The following is a 26,411-nucleotide window of genomic DNA, read 5'->3' as shown; positions in this document are numbered from 1 at the left end:
GAGGATGAATATCGTGCGATGAGCAGATGACACAAGCACATAAGCTAGAAGCAGAATTAGAAAACTTGGCTCCTCAAACATGCTCTGTATTTGGTAAGATCGTGATCAAACAGTGATGCACTGCAGTAGCTTTGTGCATGAGGTATTACAACAGCTTACCAAGGGTTCTTCAACAATTGCTCAATGCTTCACTATTACAATCCAGAACACAGAGGCTGAAAATGTATGGAATTCACTTGTATCTTCAAATTATATCCTCATATAAACCATTTCTATTCAGAAGTATAGGGCTGATCCTTCATTGTAAATGAAGGAAAGCTAAAGTTCCCCAATTACTAGTAAATACATATTTCTTCAACAGCAGTTCAAAGGGACAGCTCTTTGTCACCTGAGATGGCCAATGAAACCTAACCTGGTGAATGAGTGCTATCCTGAAATAAAAAGGCATGCAGTACTATACTATTATAGCAAACTTGGTTGATAGTTCAGGAAACAAGAATTAAAATCTAACAAGTTAACAATTTGAATTACTTAAAACCAGTAAAATGATGTTCAAAAAGTCAAATATTTATAAAACCTTACTTATTTCATTGTTTTCTTATGAAGAGGAGGCACCCATTTGGCACATTGAGTCTGCACTGGTTTTCAGAACAATCTCATCAATCCCACTTTCTCACTTACTTTCCCGCAACTTGTCTCTCTAATGCCTAGAAGCAACTATCTGATTGTTCTATCATCTAGCTGCACTGTCTTTGGCATATGTGGAGCAACCAGTGCATCCAGGAGAAACCCATGTGGTTACATGGAGAATGTGCAGACCCTATACAGAAAGCACCACTGGATGAGAATGAATCTGGATCACTACCTGCTGCAACAAAGCTCACATGGTTCAGGGATAGTTTGTTGTGATCCTTATGGTCTTTAAAGTCTGCTGTGTTGTGACTCACACGATTAAGTACAATGGAATTTGAGTATTAGAATAAAATTGTTGTCTTGCTGTGATGCCTTTGAACCAAGAATTAACTTTTTTTAAATTAACATTTACAAATTACAGGGTTCTTTTACCGAAATATGTTAAATAATTTTACAGAGAGGAAACAGTGTTACCCTGTACTGTTGGCATAGTTAGTGAAAATTAAGTTCATACCCTGAAACAGGCCTCAATTTGGCAATGGAATGAAATGGACCAAGACTTAATGGAAGAGATCATTTACAATATAATCTCAACACTAAACCTGGAATTTGAAAACTGAAACTCCTCATCACCAACAAGAAACTTGCAATATAGTGTTTGCTTGGCTTATGTTCTCGAAGATATAATCTACAGATTTTCCTCAGACAAGCATAAATTAGTAGACAACTTATAAATATACTAAATACACTGAAAATACAGATTTTAATCATTTCCAAATTGGACAGCTGTTATATCGATACGTGACTGAACAGGATGTACATCATTAAAGGCACATATAAAGCATTTGTACTCATTTAACTAAAAATACATTCTATTCTGTGAGTAAGTATAGATTACATCCCTCAACAGCACTTGACTAGTAAACTGAAAACAAATCAGATGTAACCTACACATTAGAATCTTAAAGTGTAATTAGGTTACAGAAATCTGGGAACAATATATAACTTGGTGACAATAAAATTCCATATTACATGAACAACGTGAATGCTGGATTAAATGCTGAAAATCACTCTTGAGGAAAAAGGTCCATAATAACTCAGAGATTTGTATTTTTTTACATTTTGCTCTGTGTAAAAAGCTGGCAGTAATGATTGCACAGTTCTAACACATGATAAACTGGGAGACTGACAGCAATATAGGAGTGTTTTTAAAATATAAAACAGACTGAGAAGTTTTCTGAAGGACCTAGATCCACTTGTGGATAGGAGAAAAAGGACTGAATCAGAGAATAAAGTATTAACAGAATCTTTGAAAATTCAGCATGCACTTCAAGCTGAAGTCAAACCATTAGATTCACAGAAAGGAGTTCCACATGTTGAGGTAAACATTTTCCTAATTCCCTTGCTTAGAAACACAGCCAGAAAATGGAACCTCAAGGAAATAAATGAAAAATTAGTGGACAAATCCAATTGGAGTTCAACTTATCAAATACATAGAAAGCTTTAATTGGGAAGGAAGGGTGCACTCTGTATCACAAGCTGTTGTGACTGATAGAAGTTACTGGAGAGACACTGAAACTGGTAATATAGAAGTCTTTATTCATCACAACAAGCAGGCATCATTCTGGAGATAATATAGGTGGAAGGTCAAAAACCTAAAAGTACATCACTTTTTTATACCCTTAAAATCAAAGGTAACAGCAGGTGATTCAATACAATTTCAATAGTCAAAATGACATTGTTTACTTCAATATTCTGGATTGGCAATGCTTCCTTTGAATTGCATATTCAAAGAAGCGGCATCTCTGTGGGCGACCCCTCTGAATGTTCAAACATCTTTGTCACAAAATAATTCACACAAGTACTCTAAAAGAGAGCCAGACACACAAAATTAATGCTGTCAGGGCTGTCTCTGAATACACAAATATCCTGAGTACACAATAGTAAACTATATATTGCCTATACCTGTGACCATGTTTGACATGTTGACATGCTAAATGACAACATCAGTCTGGTCTGCCAGTTTGAACTCAAGTCACAATGATACAAATAGTTCATGTTGCCTAGGCTGATGCAGGCAAATTAACACAACTCCATTGTTTTAGTGTTTGACTCATGCATATGCAAATACCTCAGGGTCACCATTTTCCAAAATATATCTCTTAGTCTGTGGGCTAGCCTACTTATTTGCAAAAGTGTGCTTTTCCTTTCAATTTACTGCTTGTAATTTACAATCCACATTAAGAACTGAAAACCAGTCCTTCTTTGAATTAATATCTGTTATATTCACATAACTCCAAAATATTCCCTAATATACACTCCTCTCAGCTGCTGGACAGAAATCGATCTCAGAAAGGCCAAACTTTCAGGAGGATTTAACATCAAAAATGAAATGTCCTTCGCTTCGGATCCATTCCCCGATTATTAGCCTATTATGTCCCTGGACTATGACCTTTGGCTTTGCCCACCAGACTTCACCAATCTCTGTGTATCAACTTCAGAACTCACCCAATCATAGGTTTGGCCTTTAGGCCTCGGGCAGACCTCTGACCTGGTGACCTGCGGGGTAATTGGCCCTCACGACTCCCACCTATTCAGAACTCCAACCTGGGACTTGCCAACTTGACATCAAGTCACTTCTGCGTCTGCTGACCCCATTCAGGGATCACTGATCTTCAACCATGGATCACTCATAACTGTATTCTAACCATTGGTTCCTCCTATACCCTGACTCTTTGCTTACTGTTCCTGTCCTCCAACTCTTCCTCATCCGTGTCTCTAAATTCTAACCTGACCCTCACCCTGTGCTGACCCCAAAACCATTCCTACAAACCTAAAAAAATCTTGATAACAACAGCAGCAATTTGAATCTCTTTATTAATATAACATTCCAAAGAATAAGGGATTTCTGAGAAGCTGATATGCAATGAGACAATCCCATTTCACCTGTTCACAGATTAGAATTTACTGAACAGTACAGGTTCATTGTTACAGACCATAAGAACTTAGGAGCAGTATTAGGCCTTTTGACCCACTGAGTCTGCATCGCTATTTCATCATGGCTGATCCATTTTCCTCTCAATCTAATCAATAACCTATCAAACTCTGCCTTAAATATACCTGAGGCTTTTATAACTGCCTGTGGCAACAAATTCTACAGATTCTCCTCTCTGTCGCTAAAAATATTTCTCCTCATCTCCATTCTAAATGGATGTCCCTCTGTTCTGAGGCTGCGTCCCCTGGTCTTAGACTCTCCCACCATAGGAAACGTCCTCTTCACATCCACTCTATCAAGGCTTTTCAACATTCGATAGGTTTCAATGAGATACCCCACCCCCACCCCCCCACACTCTTCTGAATACCAGTGAGTACAGGCAAAAAGCAATCAATCAGTCCCCATTCATTCCCAGAATCATTCCAGTGAACCTCCTTTGAACTCTCTCCAATATCAGCACATCCTTTCTGAGATAAGGGGGCCAAAACTACTCACAATACTCCAAATGAGATCTTGTCAGTGCCTTATAAAGCTTCAACATTACATTCTTGCTTTTATATTCTAGACCTCTTAAATGAATGCTAACATTACATTTGCTTTCCTCACTACCGACTCAACCTGCAGGTTAACCTTTAGGGAATCCTGCACTAGGACATCAAGGCCCTTTGCACCTTGAATTTTTTAATCTTCTCTCCATTTAGAAAATAGTCCATGCTTTTATTTCTTCTACCAAAGTACATTACCATACATTTCCTGACATTGTATTCCATCTGCCAATTCTTCACCCATTCTCCGAATCTGTCTTTCTGCAGCCTCCCTACCTCCTCAAAATTACCTGCCCCTCCACCAATCTTCGTATCATCCACAAACTTGGCCACAAACCATCATTTCCGTCATCCAAATCATTGCCATATAACATAAAAGTAATGCTCCCAACACAGACCCCTGTGGAACCAACCAGAAAAGGCTCTTCTCATTCTTACTCTTTGTCTCCCGCCAATCAGCCAATGCTCTATCCACGCTAGTATCTTTCCATGGGCTCTTATCTTATAAAGCAATCACATGTGCAGCATTTTGTCAAAAGCCTTCTATAAATTCAAGATGCAACATCCACTGATTCTCCTTTGTCTATCCTGCTGATACTTCTTCAAAGAATTCCAACAGATTTGTTAGGCAAGATTTTCTCTTAAGGAAACCATGCTGACTTTGGCTTATTTTATCAGGTGCCTCCAAGATCTCCAAAACCACATCCTTAGCAATTGACCCCAACATTTTCTCAACTACTGAGAACAGACCAACTGGCCTATAATTTCCTTTCTTCTGCTTCTTTCCCTTCTTGAAGAATGGAGTGACATTGGCAATTTTCCAATTCTCTGGAGCCATGCCAGAATCTATTGATTCTTGAAAGATCATTACTAATGACTCTGCAATCTCTTCAGTAACCTCTTTCAGAACCCTAGGGTGTAGACTTCTAGTCCAGTGATCTATCTACCTTCAGACAATGTTCCCTCTAAGGTGCGTGAGGGAGTTTTGTTACTAGCGCATAAAGGACTTTAAACTGCGCACAAAAGGTTGTCACCCTCTACCTCATTGGCATGTTAAGTACATTTCATGATTGTACGCAATCCTTGTTCCCCAGCTCTCCAATATAATTTTCCAGTGGTCCAATATTTACTCTCACCTCTCTTTTACTCTTTATAAATCAGAAGAAACTTTTGGTACCTCTTTAATACTATTAGCTAGCTTACTTTTGTATTTCATCTTTTCCCTCTATGACTTTTTTAGTTGCCTTGTTGGTTTTTAAAAAGCTTTTAAAAGCTTTTCAACAGCACATGATGAACATTGAGCTCTATGACGACCTACCGATGCTCACTACTAAAATCGAGGCGAGAAGACTGCAACTAGCGGGGCACAGTCTACGCCACCCTGAGCTACCTGCCAGCCTAGTCATCACATGGGAGCCCAAGCAAGGGAGGATGAACCCTGGGCGCCCTCCCAAGACTATGGTCAACACGCTCCTCGAAGATAGCGGCGTGGCTAATGTAGATGAACCGAACACACTGATGAGGGAGAGGGAGGAGTGGAGAGTCTGTTGTCGTGCCTGATGCCGGCCTCCTAGGCCTGAGTCAATGTAGTAGTAGTAGTTCCCAATACTCTAACTTCCTACTAATTTTTGCTCTATTATATGACCTCTCTTTGGCTTTTATGTTGGCTTTAACTTCTTTTGTCAGCCACGGCTGCGTCATCCTCCCTTTAGCATACTTCTTTTTCTTTGGGATGAACCTATCCTGCACTGAATTGCTCCCAAATATTCCAGCCATTGCTGCTCTGCTGTCATCCCTGCTATTGCCCCCTTCTATCAAGTCATCTCCTCTCCCATGCCTCTGTAATCCCTTTACCTCACAACTTTAACTTTATCCTCACTGTATCTGAGAAAGTGTAATTTAATTGTCAACAATTTAAACAGTCAAAGGGAGGGGAGAGACACACACACACACATCCCTCCCCCCCAAACCTTTTCTTACTGTTTCTCTGGGTAGATTAAGTATCATCTGCAACACTAAGTGCTAGCATGACCATGAACTACTGATTCCAGAGTAATAAGAGAGTCAGTAGTGCAACAATGCAAAACCATGATCCCAGTTCCTGAGAAGGTAAGCAGATTATTCACATCTGAAACTCAGCTAAAGTCTATCAATAAAATTGGCATCTCAAGGTTATAAATTCTTTGGAACAACACAGGTCGGCAAATAGATGAATGAGTCCATTTCTAGCCTGCACCAGAAATCATAAAAATGATCTTCAGTAGTAGCACAAGCAACACTAGCATCATTGATTGTAATTTTTTTTTAAACAGGAAGCACTCAATGCTTTATCTCATTGCAGAGAAAGATGATGAAAAGGACATACATCATGCTAGCCATATGATATCATAAATTATGCATTAAGATGTACAATAGATAATAATTGTTGGTTTAAAATAGTTCATCCAAATTGAATGTTTTAAGAAATCCGACTGCGAAAAATAGAACACAATAATTTTGAATGGATCAATAGGGATCTACAAAATACAATTGTTTACTTGTGCCTATAGCAATATAGGGCACTAGGAACAACAATATGTAATACAACGGTCTGAAATGAATGCACCAGTGCAGAGCAGAAGCAACTTAAACTGAATCAAATCCAAAATACACAGCACTAGCTTTTCCACATCTGCAATGTATTCTAACAATTAATCCATTTAATTCATGAAGTGGTACCAAAACTATTCTCACCCTCACTGACAAGACCCAGCATGCAAGTGCTAAAGACAAGGTAGAAACAGTCAGAACCACATTCAGACAAACTTGCTTGCTGACTGGATCTGAGTTTCCTCCTGAAATTCTCCATCATCAGAAGGAACTAGTGTTCAACAATTTGAACAATTTCCCATAAGGAAATGACTGACTGCATTTAATATAGAATAAGATATTGGAACCCAACAAAGTGGCTAAACTAGCGAAGAAAATCTGCCCAAAATAGCCTAGATACTGAGAAGTGTATAAATTAAAATAAAACTGAGTCTCTGTGGCAAGGAAAATTATGTGCACAATAGTTAAAATGGATGAGGGGGATTGTTCTCACCCTAACAGCAAACAATTGAACTTGAACATACACTAGATGGAGCAGCCCATGTTACAAGAGGATAAGCAGAGTACATTTCCTAAATGTCACTATAGTTTCCTTTTGGATCAGAACAAGCTGGAGTGATTTACGAGGGAACTGCTCTAATGTGATCCCAGTGAGAAGCTCCTTTAGTACAAACTTAATTGCCAAGCAGTTGCATTGGGGCAAGGTTTGGCACATTCACAAACAGAAAATTAACTCTGGTGTGCAGTTACACTCAAGATATTACACCAATCAGATTGTTTGCTGTGTTCTTGCCAGGAAATCAACAAAGGTTCTTGTATTTAAAGTTGACACAAAAATAGCAAAATCAATTCCTGAAGGAAGCTATGAGTTTTTAATGCTGCATATTTCACTTCTCAGTTCTCAGTAGCAGGCCAGGATTTATCAATAGAACGTTTAGCTGTAAACTTTAAAATATTCTATCTCTGTACCTCTATTAATGTGGTAACAGTGAAATTAGGCTAAGTTCCTTTCTACATTAAGCAGATTGTTAAAACGTAGATTCTCTTCATACCAAAATTCATCCTATTGCAATTCAGATGTACAATAAAGTATATTGGTTACAATACCAAACAAAATAAGCATACCTTCCCATTAAAAATACTGCATCTTTCTTAGACCACAACTCCAATATGCATACATCAGGAACAGTTACTGAAAGGAGGGAACTATTGCTTTATGCTTTAAAAAAAATCAAATAATATTTATTTTATACTAATTATACACTATGGATCATTTTACCCAGCAAGGGAAAAAAACAGAAAATTTGAATTTAACTGCATATAAGATAAAAATTTAATTATTTTGAAATGACACAACACATTTATGTATTTTGTCAGTGTCATCTCTGATTATTTCCATTCTTACCCATTTCTTCATGTTTATTATTGCTAAAAAGCTTAGCACATTAAATGGCATTTCTACAGAACTAATTTAATTAGCATAAATAGGAAGCAAAATCAGGAAATCAATGTCTAGTTTCTAGCATAAATTTTAAAGCAAACAGCAACCTGAAATATTAGGATGCAGTGAGGAGCCTTCATGGGTGAAATGGTCAGTGGCAGATTGTGATGAAGACTTCTTTGCCAGATCCTGCTGTTTCTGTTGTTCAGCCTTCAAAAGTCTCAGTTGCTGTAGTCGTTTACCGACTAAACTTACCCCAGATGATCGACTGGACTGAGCTCTTAGTTCTGACACAGACAGAAACAGTTAATGACAGAAGTAAAAGGAAAATTAGATGCAAGAAAATGTCAAAACAAAAAGGAAAAACAAACAGTTCATTGGTATTTAAACATTTATAGTAAAAAGGCAAAGATTAGAAAGAATATCAGTGACCCTCAATTGTGAATTATATGTGAAACTTGAAATAAATTGATGCCTACTGAATGGTGATGTAAAAAGGTAACAAAGTTTGACAGCTGATGCTTACAAAAGGAGGACAAATAAAGATGTATCTTGCCAAAATATTAACCATTCTAATTTTCCAAATCTAGCAAGAAATTAGTCAGTGTCTTTAAGTAATCTGGTGGGAGTTTCTAGTAAGATTTAACTAATCATTGGAAAATGCAATCCACTAGCTGATCTATGCACTATGAATGGACCTCTTAGATGCTAAGATGGATCCTTGGCCTCACAATCTACCTCGTTATGATCTTGCACTTTATCATTTAACTGCACTGTAATTTTTCAGTAGCTTTTATGTTTTATTCTGCATTGTTATACTTTATTTCAGCTCAATGCACTGTTTTCACTCAATGCACAATGCACTCAATGATTTGATCTGTATAAACAGTATGCAAGACAAGCTTTTCACTGTATCTTGGCACATGTGACAACAATAAACCAATATATATCATAACAAACTTATATCATTTCTGTATCATATCTTGACTTGTCAAGCTGCTTGGTCACCCAACATCCTGTACTGAATAGCCATAAATATCCTCCAACTACATGTTACATATTTCAAATCTATTGATTTCAATCCCCGTCACAAAACTGCTTCCCAATCACTGACCATATTCATTATCCTAATTATTGTCTATGACTGAAACCAAATTTAACTTCAAGATGAGCTGTTATACCTTCTACGTAAATACCATCTAACTCCATCTTCATTAACAACCTATGTATATCTTGCCTCAGTCCTTGTCATTAAAATTCTTAAACTGAGCATTCAAAATCACAGACTTATTTGACATAAGCCTCAGAAACTTTCAGATAATTCCTCACCAGTTAAAATTGCCTTTCAAATCGTTGTTCTCAAATCACAAGTGGAATACTTGCAGTTCCTCAAGTTAAGCTTCATTAACCTTTGCTTGTTTTAAATTTCTTGCTCTTATTCAGATAATTCACCATGCTCCCCAATTTAGGTGTAACCTGCACACTTCGGTGAGTCTTCAGTACAGACCTCTGGACATATCCCTCATTATGTTCTACCACACCATCTCATCTCCACAGCCTTTTTCCATGTATGTACATGTACTTTTTTTGGTAATCACTTCCATTGACCCTTTTTTTAAATTTATATAGATACCATCCACAAACACACCACATCTGACACAGTACTGATTTTAGAAAACTGAACTGCAGCAATGAGAAATAACATGGCTGTCATAAATCTATAAATCTTTTTGATCAACTTATACTGTCAGGAGCTTCAACACTGCTCTCTGTAATGGAATCCAATAACTCCACCACAAATGATGAAAAATTGTGTATAATTACGAGGTTTCCTCTTCCCCCCACACTTTAAAGTAATGGAATACTATTTGCAACTTTCCAAGCTGAACTTTCCAAAATTTAAAGACTTATGGTGAATTATGACAATAGCTTCTGCAAGAACAACTTTCTGTTTTGTAATATGCTTTTCTGAACATGGATTCTAGGAGTAATTAATCAAAAGGGTCCAGGAACTTGGAAATTAACTACAACGTCCATCTGGATGATCTCTGTATTTTTAGTTTAATTGTTCTGTGCCTTTTTCAGTTTGGCCAAAGTATATCTAAAGCAAGGTTGACAATATGCAGATATGACAAGTTATCGTACAAATTAGTTAACTTGGCTGCCTGCAAACACTGTTGAATACATTCTTAAATCTGAAAATAAACTGTTGGCTTTCTCTGATTACATAGCATCAATTATACAGGTACTATGGGTACAGCAGGTCTACTGCATCAATGAGCTGCTTGATGTTCGGAGGAGTTGGCCTGAGGGCTAGAGAGGGAGGAGCCTGCCAGCGGCAGGAGGCAGATCGGGTTTGGAAGTGCTGATCTGGGTGCAGACTATGTTGCTACCCATTACTTTAAGGCATCGGAGTTGGTGCGCAAAAGTGGCATGCAGTGTATAAATGGGTGATTGACTTGGAAGTTTCTCTTGCGATCACAAAATACCGATGGACATTGATAATATAAAGAGTAAACACGAGGAAATCTGCAGATGCTGGAAATTCAAACAACACACACAAAATGCTGGTGGAACACAGCAGACCAAGCAGCATCTATAAGGAGAAGCACTGTGGACGTTTCAGGCCGAGACCCTTTATCAGGACTAACTGAAGGGAAAGCTACTAAGAGATTTGAAAGTAGTGGGGGGAGGGGGAAATGCAAAATGATAGGAGAAGACCGGAGGGGGTGGGATGAAGCTAAGAGCCGGAAAGGTCTTAAAAAGCTGAAAAAGCTCTTTCTGTTTTCCACAGGGATCACTCCCTACGCAACTCCCTTGTCCACTCATCCCCCCCCCCCCCCCCCATCCCTGCACCGATCTCTCTCCTGGCATTTATCCTTGAAAGCGGAACAAGTGCTACACCTGCCCTTACACTTCCTCCCTCACCACCGTTCAGGGCCCCAGACAGTCCTTCCAGGTGAGGCGACAATTCACCTGTGAGTCGGCTGGTGTGGTATACTGCATTCGGTGCTCCTGGTGTGGCCTTTTATATATTGATGAGACCCAACGCAGACTGGGAGACCGTTTCGCTGAACACCTACGCTCTGTCCGCCAGAGAAAGCATGATCTCCCAGTGGCCACATATTTTAATTTCACGTCCCATTCCCATTCTGATATGTCTATCCATGGCCTCCTCTACTATCAAGATGAAGCCACACTCAGGTTGGAGGAACAACACCTTATGTACCGGCTGGGTAGCTTCCAACCTGATGGCATGAACATTGACTTCTCTAATTTCTGTTAATGCCTCTCCTCCCCTTCTTACCCCATCCCTGACATATTTTGTTGTTTGTTTTTTTCTCTCTCTCTGCCCATCACTCTGCCTGTTCTCCATCTCCCTCTGGTGCTCCCCCTCCCCCTTTCTTTCTCCCGAGGCCTCCCGTCCCATGATCCTTTCCCTTCTCCAGCTCTGTATCACTTTCGCCAATCAGCTTTCCAGCTCTTAGCTTCATCCCACCCCCTCCGGTCTTCTCCTATCATTTTGCATTTCCCCCTCCCCCCAATACTTTCAAATCTCTTAGCATCTTTCCCTTCAGTTAGTCCTGATGAAGGGTCTCTGCCCGAAACGTCAACAGTGTTTCTCCTTATAGATGCTGCCTGGCCTGCTGTGTTCCACCAGCACTTTGTGTGTGTTGATTGATAATATAAGATGCCACAGGTCTGTTTCCTTTGTTTGGTGGCATGAGCAGCATAGCCTCAATTGTAGCACAGGATGAGGCCTCAAGATGCGAGCTTGCCTGCTACTGTAGTCCAGGTGAGGAGACCTCAGAGGTATGTAGCATGCCATTCATGCTCAGTTGGGGACTGGCCTCTACTGTCAGTGCTGCCCTCCAGTGTTCATTCAGTGGAATGGCAGGCTAGATTGCAGGCAACTGTGCCATAAATTTGCGGGACATGTCGCTCAGGGTCTTGGACTGTGTACTGTATGTGTTTCCTTGTGTGTCTATGGTTTTTTCTTGCTATTTTGAATGTGGTGTGTATGTTTTGTATCTTGGGCTCATAGGAATGCTGTCTTGTTCAGTTGTATCCATGTATGGTTGAATGATAATTAAACTTGATTTGGTTTAGATTTGATTTGATAACCATCTACTGCCAGCTACCATTTTCTCATCTATATCTACAGAAGTAGAGCCTCCTACCAGTGCAAAACAAGTACCAGAATACACCCCTCCACAAAGGCAGCTGCCATCAGACCTTTCTTCCTCTGATTACAAGGGGTAAATATGCAAATATAGGAAGTAGAAGACATACTACACATATTATGCCAAGGAAGAGGAATGGGTATAAAAGACACACTAAGCATGCATACACAGTCCATAATTACAATTAGAACTAGCTAGGTAGAGGGAATATTTTTATATAAGTGATGTAGACAATACCAAAATTAGCATACAGTGCAGAAAATTAAGATTTAGGTTTATTACCCTATAAGCATTATGCAAAACCTAAAGTAGTAGAAAGAAGCTTTCTCAAAGATATTTAAAATAATACAACAGTTATCAATCAGTAAGCCAGCAGAGAGATGTGCCATATTACATTTTCAAAAACATCTTTTAGTTTAGAAATACTCAAAATTCTATAACCACAAGCTCCAAAACAGATTATAGCATATATTCAATGCATGGAAGGATTTCATTATGAGAAAAAAAACAATTTATATTAATTCTATTATATTTAATTGGCATTTTATCTAGATTCACATGCATTTAACTTTTTAAACTAATCACCAGTTTACAGTTATCAGCAAAATCCTTGTGAATATGACATATCATTAATCCAATAAGTCTTTCACATTATTTTACATATCATAGATTGATGCTGCTCTTCTGGCCAAAAATTATTCCTTTTAAAATGACTATTGTATTAGTCAACAATCAGGTTTTTTATGGGAGTGACTGAGAGGAGAGGGTGACAGAGTTGATGGAAGGGAAGCTTGCTCAGAGGAAACACAGAAGTCTAGGATTCCTTGCATGGTGTGGAGTGCATCTTTATTCCAATCTGGCTTACCGACTATGTTAATGCGATTCATAGCACTGGTTAATTGGAAGTTCACAAGTCTGTACAAATTTGATTAGCAACTCCACTGAAGGGAAAGTTGAGGTCTGATTCACATACCTCAGGTAAGGGGATCTCAGGTAAGGGGAGCGGGACTGTGAGTGAAGGCAGGGCCTGGAAAGCACTTCAGCCACTCCCAGCCTATAAGTAAAGTTATGAACGCACATCTTCTCTCCATAGCTGTCCAACGCACCTGCAAACACAGTTAAATCAGGAGCTCCCACCTCAGTAAAGTCCTAAACTACAAATCTACCAACAAGATACGTCCTAATTTTATTAAAACAGGAGGTGAATTGTCAGAGCTGTGTTCCAGAGGCATTGATTTTTCTCAATGTAACCTTTGCAGCATCCAGTCTCATATTACAGACCAAATTTCCCCCTAATTCCAAGAGAAAGGGAATTGTGAAGAGAGACAGTCTGTTGTATCCAGTCTGTTAAAAGGATGAAATTTGATGTCAGGAAAACATAAGCTTGATTCTGTGATCTGCAACTAATTAATCTGTTCTGTGGGCTACTGATCAAAGGAAAGCAAATAAGCATTTTGATTATTTTTCAGAAAGTGCTTCTTATTTTCTTGATATCCAATATCTTTAACTAAATTGATATGAAACATGAAACCACAATAAATTCCCTTATGCCCCTCACTCAGCAGGTTGAAGTAACACATTATTCACAACAGTAATTGCTAACCATCTAATTGAGAATCACTATAATGTACCAATGTAGAACTTCATTACTTTTACAAAGTAATTTAAAAAAATGATATATAATTTCATTTCAAATTACCCCAACCTTAAGCCTTTCTTGATAAGTTGACCCAAATATTTAGTCATAAAGGAATCACCAATTTATTCCAATATTTTGCACTTTGAGGGCTTGATTTGAAATGTAATCTGAATCCTATTCATTGAACCAAATACAAACAGGAATCCAATGCCACTGAAGGATTAAGGCACCTTTCCTTTCTCAAATATTATTAGTTCATTTTTACAGAATGTTATGAGGGAAGCCAATGTAAATTAAAGCTAAAATTTCACATATAAAATTCTTGGAAAAAAGATTGAATTTCAATTAAATGTGATCCAAATTATATTGAGCATTTACAGGCACAGTATTTTCTTACCTGATTGTGGAGGGTTGTCTGTTGATGGAGGTGGGCGCTTGTGTTCACTGTCAGGCGAAGACAGGAGAGAAGTAGAACAAGAGCCAGCAGTGGAAGATGATGTTGATGGAGCCTGAGCTGAAGCTGTAGATGATGATGAAGATTGTGGCAGCTGGTCAGCTGGAGAATCTACCTCCATAGTACCTTCGCCAGTTCCTTCTTGAGCAGCTGGTATGTTTGAGTCTGATGTTTCTGACCTACCAGTGTTTCCTGCAATAAGAAGGTATACCTCATTTCTTTCAATTCAAACTATAATCTTAACCAATACCGTACCTCCTATTATGAAGCAAAAAGTTATATTTTCAAAGGTAAAATAAAATGTTGAATGTTGATTATACTAATGTACAATAATTGATCACTTCTGACTGTGCATGAGGTAGATTAAATTTTCATAAATTGAAAATCTAATATATTACACTTAGAGCCATACAGCAAAGAAACAGGCTCTTTGGCCCAACTGGTCCATGTTGATCAAGGTGCCCATCCAAGCTTGTCCTATCTGCCAGCACTTACCCTACAAGCTTGTAAATATTTCATGTACTTGTCCAACCACTTCTTCTAGTAGCCCATTTCACATATATACCATCCATTGTGTAAAAGGAAGTTGTCCCTCAAGTTCCTACTAAATTTCACCATCTCATTTTAAACCTAAGCTCTTTAGTTCTTGATTCTCCAACTCCGGAAAAAAAAAGACTGAGTGCATTCACTTTATTTAGGCCCCTCGGGATTTTATACTCCTACACTAGTTCTAACCTGTTTAACCTCTCTCTATAATTCCATAAATTAAGGAGTGGCAACATCCTCATAAACCTATTCTGAACCATTTCTAACTCAATCACATCCTTCCAAGAGCTGGGTGAAAAAATGATCACAGAACTCCAAGTATGGCCTTTGTCACATCTTGCACAACCACACCACGACCTCCCAATTTTGCATTCAATGTCTTGGCTCATAAAAGCCAATCCACCCAAACCCATCTTCACCACCCTGCAACCAGTTCCCTTTCTGGGAACCACATACTTGAACTCCAAAGCTCCTCTGCTCTACAACACTTGACTTTCTAAATTCAGAAACTTATCCAAACCTCTAATCTTATCAGAATTAAGCTCCATTGGCCATTCATTGACCTACTTTCTCAGCTGATCAAGTTCCCCTGTAATTTCTGGTAACAATCTTTACTATCCACAATACTACCAATTTAGTGACATCTGCAAACTTACTAATCGTATCTTGAATTTTCTTATCCAAATTGTTGATAAAGATGACAAGCAACAATGAGCCCAAGGCAGTCATGGGCCTCCAGTTCAAAGGAAGATTTTTTGGAGGAAGATTTCCACATATTTGACTTTGACAATAACAAATATATTAGAGTTACAAGAGTCCTGTCATTGCTGAGATCTGGTTTTGGAAAACAGATGAAAAGTAAATTAGATAAAATATTATTTGTGGCAGCTTTACAGTGATATGTGTAGTTTTGGTATCTGTTCAATCAGGCATTAAATACGCTTCTTAATCTCAGAGAGTTTGCAATTAATTCATTAGGATAGCTTTTTAAGTATTTACCTTTTATTTCTTAGCGTTAAATTCATAGGGTACAAACAAAATGGCTGCACATGGAGAATAAAGAATGACATACTGCCCCAATGTTGTTAGCACCTATCAATCACAATTTTAAACTTGAGAGCTGGTTCTGGTATCAAAACGTAGCTCCAAAGAGCATGCAGGTGACTCAAATAATAAACAGATACTGGGTTCAAAGAAGTACTTACAGCCCTGGTGCAATGTAACCATGATATCAGATCTGCACTTAATGAATAACAATGTTTCATGGAACTGATTGCAAAAAATGAGTGTCTTAATGAGCACTATTTAAAAAGGACATACAACTGCAAGTACATGATTCAGTATATTAAAAGGCTTTATTGAGTAATTAAAAGAGAGAATAATTTGAAAGGGAGAATATAACTACAGCTGTGAAGATCCCTGCTGCACCCGGTGACCCTGTGACCTCTGTCTCAGAGACCGATGTTCAGCTGTCTTTAAAGAGGGTGACCCTTTGCAAGGCGGAAAGTCCTGATGGAGTAACTGGTAAGGCTCTGAAAACCTGTGCCAACCAACTGGTGGGAATATTCAAGGACATTTTCAACCTCTCATTGCTATAAGTGAAAGTTCCCACTTGCTTCAAAAAGGCAACAATTATACCAGTGCCTAAGGAGAATAATGTGAGCTGCCTTAATGACTATCGCCTGGTAGCACTCACATCGACAATGATGAAATGCTTTGAGATTGAGAGGTTGGTCATGACTAGACTGAACTCCTGCCTCAGCAAGGCCCTGGACCTACTGCAATTTGCCTATCGCCACAATAGTCAACGGCAGACACTATCTAAATGGCTCTTCACTTGGCCTTAGACCACCTGGACAACACAAACACCTACGTCAGCATTTAACACCATCAATCCCACAGTCATGATTGAGAAGTTACAGAACCTTGGCCTCTGTACCGCAATTGGATCCTCAACTTCCTAACCAGAAGACCACAATCTGTGCAGATTGGTGATAATATCTCCTCCTCGCTGACGATCAACACTGGTGCACCTCAGGGGTGTGTGCTTAGCCTACTGCTCTACTCTCTCTATACATATGACTGTGTGTCTAGGCATAGCTCAAATACCATCTATAAAATTACTAATGATACAACCATTGGTGGTAGAATCTCAGATGGAGACGAGAGGGCATACAGGAGTAAGATATACCAACTAGTGGAGTGGTGTCACAGTAACAACCTTGCACTGAGCTGATTGTGGACTTCAGGATGGGCAAGATGAAGGAACACATACCAATCCTCACAGAGGGATCAGAAATGGAGAAAATGAGCAGTTTCAAGTTCCTGGGTGTCAAGATCTCTGAGGACCTAACCTGTTCCCAACGTATCGATGTTGCTACAAAGAAGGTAAGATAGTGACTATACTTCATTAGGAGTTTGAAGAGATTTGGTATGTTAACAAAAACACTCAAAAACTTCTATAGATATACCGTGGAGATCATTCTGACAGGCTGCATTGCCGTCTGGTATGGGGTGGGGCCTACTGCACAGGGCTGATAAAAGCTGCAAAGGGTTGTAAATTTAGTCGGCTCCATCTTGGGTACCAGCCTACAAAGTACCCAGGACATCATCAAGGAGCGGTGTCTCAGACAGGCAGTGTACATTATTAAGGACCCCCAACACCCAGGGCATGCCCTTTTCTCACTGCAACCATCAGGTAGGAGATACAGAAGCCTGAAGGTACACACTCAGCAATTCAGAAACAGCTTCTTCCCCTCTGCCATCCGATTCCTGAATGGACATTGATCCTGTGAACGCTACTTCACTTTTTAAATATATATTATTTCTGTTTTTGCACGATTTTTAATCTATTCATTATAAGTATAATGTAATTTATTTATTTATTTGTTTGTTTGTTATTTTAATTTTTTTTTAAAAAAAATTTTCTTCTTCTATATTATGTATGGTATTGAACTGCTGCTGCTAAGTTAACAAATTTCATGACACATGCTGGATAAACCCGATTCTGATTCTGATTTTCTGTATGATTACTTCTAGTTTTATTTCTGACTTGCTCATTCTGACTACTTGCCATTAGTAATTTTTTAACTACTTCATTTGGGATGAAGGGCACATCTGGAAGAACAGTAGCTGCAGCAGCACCATCGTGTGAAGCCGCAGACATGTCCGTTCAAAGTGAGGACATCGTTCAAAACAGCATCAAGGGCATAACACTACAATACAATAGATGGTAGTTATGTTTTTGGAGGTCAATCATTCCAGCTATTACATTGGTAAATGGTGGATAATATTGGAACTGCTAAAATACCAGGCAAAGACCATATCTAACAAGAGATAGTCCAACTTTACAACTTTAAAGTTCGGTGTCAATGCTCTTGCCAAATTTCCTGCCATAAGCAACCTAGAAGATATCACTGAACAGAAATTCAACAGGACCAGCGATAGGAGCACTGTGGCTAAAATTGCGGGTCAGATACTAGATATCTTGTGGGTGACTAGTCCTGACTTCCTAAATAATTTCCAACATCTGCAAAGCAAACTCCAAGGGTGGGATGTAATAACCTGCACTCCCCAGATGAGTGCACCTCTGACGTCTATCAAGCATCTCAACAGCACCCAAGAAAAAAATCATACTGTTTGATTGGGACCCCATCAACCACCCACCCTCCACCTCTACCACACAGTAGATAATTTTTAATATGTACTCCATTTATTCAACTTGTCCATTTCCACTGCATATCCTAAACCTGAAACTTCTCCTACCAAGAAAGATAATGCTTTTAGATGCTAGAAATACTGCGCTGCCTGCCTCCTTCCATCATCCTTCATTAGAAATGTATTGCTGTTTCTTCTTCAATACTGTGTCCAGTTCTTGGAAATTCCTTCCCTGACTGCAGTATGAGAGTCCCTTCACCAAATGGAAGCAGTTTAAAGGAGCCATTTTTGGCCACCTTCAAGAACAATCAGGAACAGCAAAGAATATTGAATTTTACAGCAATGCCCAGATTGAATGAATCAGCAAAACAAAAACTGGGAGAGTCAGAAGAGAGTCACCACTGAGGAGCAATGGGTCAAAATACTGTGCTTCATCAGACAAACTATAGGTGATCAAGGCAACTTGCTGCAATTGGTCCTAATGATTACTAATTTAGGGGATCATACATTGACGTTAGTCATCAGTTATTACCATCATAACTGTTGGGGTGGCCTCTTTCTCCCAGTGTAATTTCATGGTCAGGTCAAATTACTTTTCCCTGTGGATGACAACAGCTAGAATTAGAGAACATTGAGATATGAAAGCATGACAAGCCTCCATTAGCTTAGGCACATTATAAACCCTACCCCTGTAACTTCCAAGTCATTTGACAATGAGGACTTTTCTTCCATCAATTTCCATCTACTGCACAATCATAATTCTGTACCAAGTTTTTTTTTGGCATCTACCACAACTCAATCATCTTGCAAAACACATCTATCAGAAAAATGTCAAAGAATGACTTAATGAACAAGAGAAATACACTGCATACATACCTCATAATGTAATTATCTACAACATTAAGCTTGATTAGCTCGTGAAATCATATTTTCATTTTATGGAAGCTTGGTCAATTAGAGAGCTATCTGCAATGTAGCCCAAAGTGCACCAGAATATTCTGAACAGTGAATTCTGTACAATCTGGTAATACAAAGGTGACTGCAGCTAGGAGGCTAAGAGAGACAGTAAACAGAGATGAGGAGTGACACAAGTGACACACCTGGGATCCTATAAAAATTTAAAAGAACACACAAAGCAACTTACTATCCTATAACTTAAAGTCACATAAAGACCATTAACATTTAAAGATCTTGTTATATCCTTTGCCTCAGTTTTAGTGCTCTACTGAAGAGCATTGAAATCATTCAAACAACATTCATATTGATGATATACTGCCAAACTTGCCTTATATGGTTACTAAGTCACTAAGTATGCAAAAATTAATTTCAATTTTGCTAATTTATTTAATACACAAATAATCAACCATATTATTTTTCTTGAGTAATATTCCACAAGGAGCTCATCTGATGGCTTCAGAAAACAGGTGGAAGGCTACTGTAACTCACGTTAGTATCCCCATCTTGATGCTCAAGTTTTCAAGGGCCTGATTGAAAATGTTTCAGCAACCGTTGAATAGTAAGTCTCAGCTGAGTTTCTGGCACTACTGTGGTAATGCCTGATAGACTGTTCTACTGATTTCCTGAGATGACAATGTATGGCTCAATTACTTAGGGAGAACAGTCTGTAGGAACATATGATGCTATAAAATCCCTAACAACATCCAAAATTCAGATATTACATACAATCATCAAAACCAAAATTCTTAAGTTAAAATTTTCACTTGCACTAAAAGCTTCATGTACTGCATTATTTTAAACAATAACAAAAAATTCATACAGAAAAGATATTCCATCATCTCTTAAACATTCAACATAACCTCTCATAACCCTCATCTTTGTCTAGATTGATGTTGATGTTTCAAATTTAAAATTCATACTCTGTGGCCTTATCCTTCCCTTTCATCTCCTCTGTCTTGTACTCTCCAAATCAGACCATTTCTGCATCCCTCTCCCTTATCTCACTACTGGCATCTATAATATCTGTGGCTTTACCTAGCCAGGACCTACATTTAACTTTCTTCCTGATGCCCACTACCTGTCTTTACACCTCTCCCATCCTGAAGCAAATGTTTTGGCAATTATACTGCTATTTCCTCTGTCTTTTTATTTTCTAAATAAGCATCTGTAAATTAGGCAAGTCTATTTTACTATGTTACAGAAACTACAATACATAATCACAAGAGATAATAATTGTTTGATTATCTTCATTGAAGATGAGATCCAGTGAAAATGAGGATAAAACTAAAATGGACTTTTAATTGTACCACATCTCAGTACAAATTATAACTTGCAAAAAAATGTTATGTGAAATGAGATTTCTTAAACCCCAGAAATTAACCACCTTAATTTCATTTAGATGTGAGTACCCATTTCCACTCTTTTACAAATTCTTCACAGCTATCAGTATAAACAACTAAGAGTGTTTTAAATACTTCACAAATGACAAAAAATAAAATGTTTCTCTTTGAGAATGTTTATATCATCACATCTATAATGTTTTAATATCTTCTTTCTATCCTTATTATGCAATTACATTGTTTGAGGAGCAGGATGATTATCTTCTGCAGTCTTTGAGTGTTTAATTCCACGATTATCCCTGAGATAGTCAAAGCAATGATCTTTTCAGAGCTATTTCATTCCAATGTTTAGTTATTTTATTTTGGCCATTAGAAAATTTTCCTTTCTGATTTTTGTTTAAGCTCTTACAGCATGAAAAAAAACTTGAAGAAAATCTATAATGACAAAATGAGATAACAGTTCATAATAATATACTCCGGTAAATGGCTGCTTTTCAATGATATAGTTAGCAGCAATGCACAATAATGTACATACACGTATTTAGTGACTATGGCGATGTACCTCGGGATCTTGATCTTCCCCTTCCTCTCAAGTTGCTTTGGGCATTTTCACTAGCTTCTTCAAACCATCTGGATAACATATCTGACATGCGTTGCATGAGTGACACATTAGGGCTTTGTTCTCCTGAAATATTGACGAAAAATATTTGTGGGTATTTTCTTCTTAAGGATATGAAGTTGGTTTTATCCATTTTTGGTTTGCTAGACACCAGTACATTTGGAACTAGTGCCAAATTGCAACTTCCTCAAAAAAAAAGAAAAATTGATCAGAATCAAGTATGTAATCGCACACAGCAACAAGAACGAGCTGAAGACCAGCTGCATAGTTCCCAACACTACTGTTGCCACCTTGCAGAACAGCAATCATAAATGGTATCAGATCTTACAAACACACATCCCAAGGCAGCTTGTGAACAAGTAATAAAAGCAAATTTTGCTAGGCTTCTGGGGAGATCCACATCTTAACCTAGGCTGTTTGCTCCTATTCAAGGAAAAGTGTAAGTTGTCACATGAATAGGGCACTTAACTGAATTGAATAATATCATTATTTATCAATTGTGTATTGTTTGATTCTGCTTTGTTAAAACAATTTAAGACATTAGCATTGATCAAGCACACACCAGTTTAGGGAATGCAATATTTTTCAGTATGCTTAGCAATGTTGTGCTGATGTAGCAGTGGCTGGCATCCCTGAATACTTAACAAAATAAGTCAGTATCTCTCCTCAGAAGGGTCCATAGCTAAAGCACCCACAAGCAAATGGTTTCACTCCAATACATACAGGATGCTCCAAACCTTGCAGCTAGAAATATCTGCAAAAGTGATTGTAATGAGTAATTAATGTCCCTCCTTTGTAATTACTAATCCTTTTAATAAAAACACTGGTTCAGGGCTTAACTCTATACCTGAGACCAAACTTCCACCGCATGGTTCACACTGAGTAGCAATTACTTTCAAATAAGACTTAAATTGTGTTTAGCATGACGACTGACATCATCCTTGCAAGTCTCTGGGTATGTAAGAGAGGTGGGGGGGGGGAAAATAGTTTCTTTTTTTATCCTCCTCCCTTGCTCATTCTTGGAACTCATTGTACAACAAATATAAAAGTATTCCAAGACAGGCAGCATCTATGGATGGGAATAAACAGTTGATATTATGGGCTGAGACCTGTCCCTTGGCTCAAAATTTTGACAATTTATTCCCCTCCATTGGTGCTGCCTGACTTACTGGGATCCTCCACCATTTTGCATGTTGCTCAAGATTTGCAGCATCTGCAATGTCTCCTGTATTCAAGGTAATTTCCCTAGTTCGTAAAGTTCGTATGATCAGATGTCTCAAAGCCATGTTCAAGTCTCCAGCAATGCTTCCAACCAATGTTGAGAACATGGCTTTCACTCCACTTTCCAAAAAAAAAAGTCTCCTTAATTCAATTGCAGCAGAAATTATGGGGAAAACTAACTACTCTAATCAAGCAATAATAAGCAGCGAGCAACAGGAAACTCTGTCTTTTTTCAATGAAGCTTTATAGTTTTTATTCGAGGGCCATATTCCTACAAAAAGGATATAATACCTACAGTGCAGGAAGGGAAAAATGACTTCTGAGGGCCTAAACTGAGTATAGTGACCTGCAAATACAAGGAAGTCTGCAGATGCTGGAAATTCAAGCAACACGCACAAAATGCTGGTGGAACGCAGCAGGCCAGGTAGCATCTATAGGAAGAAGCACAGTCGACGTTTCGGGCCGAGTCTCAGCCCGAAACGTTGGCTGTGCTTCTTCCTATAGATGCTGCCTGGCCTGCTGCGTTCCACCAGCATTTTGTGTGTATTGTGACCTGCCGTCGGTTTTGATACATTTGCCCAATAAGGTAATTCCTGGACAGTTTAAACATATATTATGCTTATCGTTTGGATTCATTTCTCCTTGAGCATGTCATAAATCTTTCCATGTGTTTTCACAAGCTTGTTATCAGGCTAAGTCTTACTGGCAGTTCTAAAGGAAAGGCTGGCATCTTGCCATTTGAACTGAAGTAATTCCAGAACTAATATACCGTACACACACAGTGAGTATAAGACTTAATGAAAGATTTGATGGGGCCCACCCCAACACAATGTTCCATCAATAGGCTCTACAGGAGTTTCAGAGTGGATCTCACACTTGCTGCACATCCCCAATTTCAAGCTTTGGGGGTTGGGAGTGGTGCAAGAAGGATAAATATTATCTCTCAGACCGAGTGCCTTTCAGACCTGCCACTGGACTCTGATCTCACTGATTCCAAAAGGGAATCTAGGCCTGCAGATTAAGAGGTGTTGTAGTCCAGTCTATTGCATTGAATTATTTCTAAAGGTTAGCTTTATTTGTCAGATATACATTGAAACATAGTGAAATGTATCATTTGTGTCAATGACCAACACAGCAAGTGTTGGCTCTGCTTCTGGCATCAACATAGCATGCCTTCAATGTACTAATCCTTGCGTCTTTGGTTGTGGGAGGGAACAGGAGCACTTGGAGAATGGGGAGAACACATAAACTTGCAGTCAGTGGCAGGAATTGAAACTTGATTACTGGTACTGGAAACAGTTATGCTAGCTGCTATGCTATCATGCCACCTTAATGTATTTTTAATTAACAATTTTTAACGCTTAATAATTATTACACATTTTTACTTCAATTTCAATAGTCATTAAAACATTCCGGTATACTAGAACCATAAAAAACTTTAAAATCCAAATCAGCTATGGCAGAATACAAAATTCTTGCTTAAACTTCATCTTTTGTCATTGACCGTCAAGAGACATTCAGAAGCAGAACCTTTTCACTGTGCAATTCAGGGCCGAGACATGGAGTGGAACTTGCCACCTGAAAACAGTTGGTGAATCAGCAAAATCAGCTGACCAGATTTGACCCCTTTAAGTATAGGCATAGGGGTCCTGCAGACAGTAGTTCCAGACAAGGTGCCTGATCTATTAACATTTGGACCAATGTGTTTCAGTATTGGAAGTTAAAGTTAGAGAACAAACTCGGCATGTCCTGAATGTATATCTGTTATAGTTGTTCTTTCCTCTTGTATTCTACATTAAAAATGATGCATGAGCTCAACAGAGAAAATGGAATCTCATTTGTAGGCAGTACTATCACCACAATGTTAAATCATCTAATTTCATGACTGCTAGTTTTAAATATTTTGATTAACATGGACCTACAGATAGAATTGCGCCGTGCATTTCTTGCAGAACAATTTATAATTTGCTATAAAATTCAAAAGGACAAATGTATCTTTTCAGACTCTCAGAAGTCCTGCTTTTACTTCAGAGATTTTCACAAGTTCAAGTTTATTGTCATTCAACCACACTTGTGTATAGAGCTAAACAAAACATCATACCTCTGGGGCCAAGGTGCAAAACACAGTACATATAGTTACAATCCAATACATACAGTCACAAGGTATTACTGTACAGCATAGACTGAAGATCCACAGGTTGAAATATAGTGTGAGATACATAGTCATGTACGGCTGTATAATGTTACCAGCTCTACTATAATAAAACAAGCAATACAATAAACGTGAAGCAGCAGCAATAAAAGATGAAAAGTGATCAGTGCAGGATGACAGTGTGTCTATGAGATGGGAAGTTGTTGAAGACCTTTATTGCCATTACTGCTGGGACATTTTAGTTCAATGCTGCTGTGGCTTCTTTCTGCCTTATCAGTTCCTGCTCTCCCCTCAATTGTCCCTTGATGTTGAGACCATTCCCTCTTGTCCTTGACCCCTCCCTGATAATCCTATGGTTGCCAAAAATGAAAACATATTTGTTCTCTAAGCCCTCCTTACAGTCAAGCAGTCCTTCAATGAACGCTGTCTGAATTTCCTTTGAGCCTCTCGGCCACTAAAATATTACAGAAATATTTAGGCTGTTGAATGACAAGACCTGTCTTTGACACACTAAGTCGAGGAAAAGCCAATCAGAATTAGGCTGAGTGCTTCCTAGATGATCCTGTCACTGAGGTGGTCATACTCAAGTATATAAAAGGTATACCTCTTTGGATATTGCTGGAGGCATGTTCTTTCAGGGGCTAACAAATGTAGTCAGGTCTCTGCAACTGAGACTGAAGGGAAAGGGTGCTGTCAGACAAGGTGATAGTGATAGGAAACTTGATAGTGCAGAGGACAGACAGGATATTCTGTGGTGTTCTAAGTGATGCCACAGTATTGCTGCCTCATGAATGCCAGGGACAAGGATGCCTCCAAGTGGCTGCAGAAAATTCTTGAGGGGGAGAGCAAGCAACCAGATGTCGTTGTACATGCTGGTACAAATGACATAGATAGAACAAGGGATGAAGTGTTTCAGAATTAAGTCCTAGTAATTAGGTAAGAAATTAAAACGGAGGACCTTGAGGATAGTGATCTCTGCATCATTTCCAGTGCTGCATGCTGAATACAAGGTAAGCCTGAAGAGCTGGTACAGAAGGGATTCAAGTCCTTGGACAATTGGGATGGAGGTGACCTTTTCAAGAGGGATAGATTGCACTTGAACTGGATGTGGGGGGAGGGGTGCAACAACCTAGCAGGAAAATTTGCTTTTACCGTGAGCGAGGGATTAAACTAGATTGGAAGAGGAGTGAGACTCAAGAGAGCAAAGTTACTGAAAAGACAGGGATATGTGCAACAATCAAAAAATATAAAGCATAGAAATCAGTATTGCTATGCTCACACTAAAAGCGCAGAGAGCATTTTTGTTTTAAATTGCATCTATTTCAATGCACGTAGCTTCTAACAGGCAAGGTGGATGAACTGAGGGTGTGGATTGCCTCTAGAACTGGGATGTTGTGGTCACAACAGAAACATAGCTGAGAGAAGGATAGGATTGGCAG

General features: G+C 38.7%; 1 protein-coding gene across 6 annotated transcripts in view; it reads right to left on the bottom strand.

Moving 5' to 3' along the window:
• Positions 1-26,411, bottom strand: part of dcaf6 (ddb1 and cul4 associated factor 6) — a 169,998-nt gene that overhangs the window by 97,304 nt on the left and 46,283 nt on the right. For 3 of the 6 annotated variants that reach the window (XM_073045489.1, XM_073045487.1, XM_073045488.1), the window contains exons 9-11: positions 21,543-21,665; positions 14,424-14,672; positions 8,311-8,490 (exon numbers count right to left, since the gene is read on the bottom strand). In XM_073045489.1, coding sequence (XP_072901590.1) covers positions 8,311-8,490; positions 14,424-14,672; positions 21,543-21,665 — 552 coding nt within the window. The remainder of the gene's footprint in view (positions 1-8,310; positions 8,491-14,423; positions 14,673-21,542; positions 21,666-26,411) is intronic. The other 3 variants (XM_073045491.1, XM_073045493.1, XM_073045490.1) reach the window with 2 other exon arrangements.

This window comes from Hemitrygon akajei, chromosome 5 (assembly GCF_048418815.1).
Source record: "Hemitrygon akajei chromosome 5, sHemAka1.3, whole genome shotgun sequence".
In the NCBI taxonomy this organism is placed as follows: domain Eukaryota; kingdom Metazoa; phylum Chordata; class Chondrichthyes; order Myliobatiformes; family Dasyatidae; genus Hemitrygon; species Hemitrygon akajei.
Note: the sequence above shows the minus strand (reverse complement) of the source record. Positions and strands in the feature narration are given on the sequence as shown.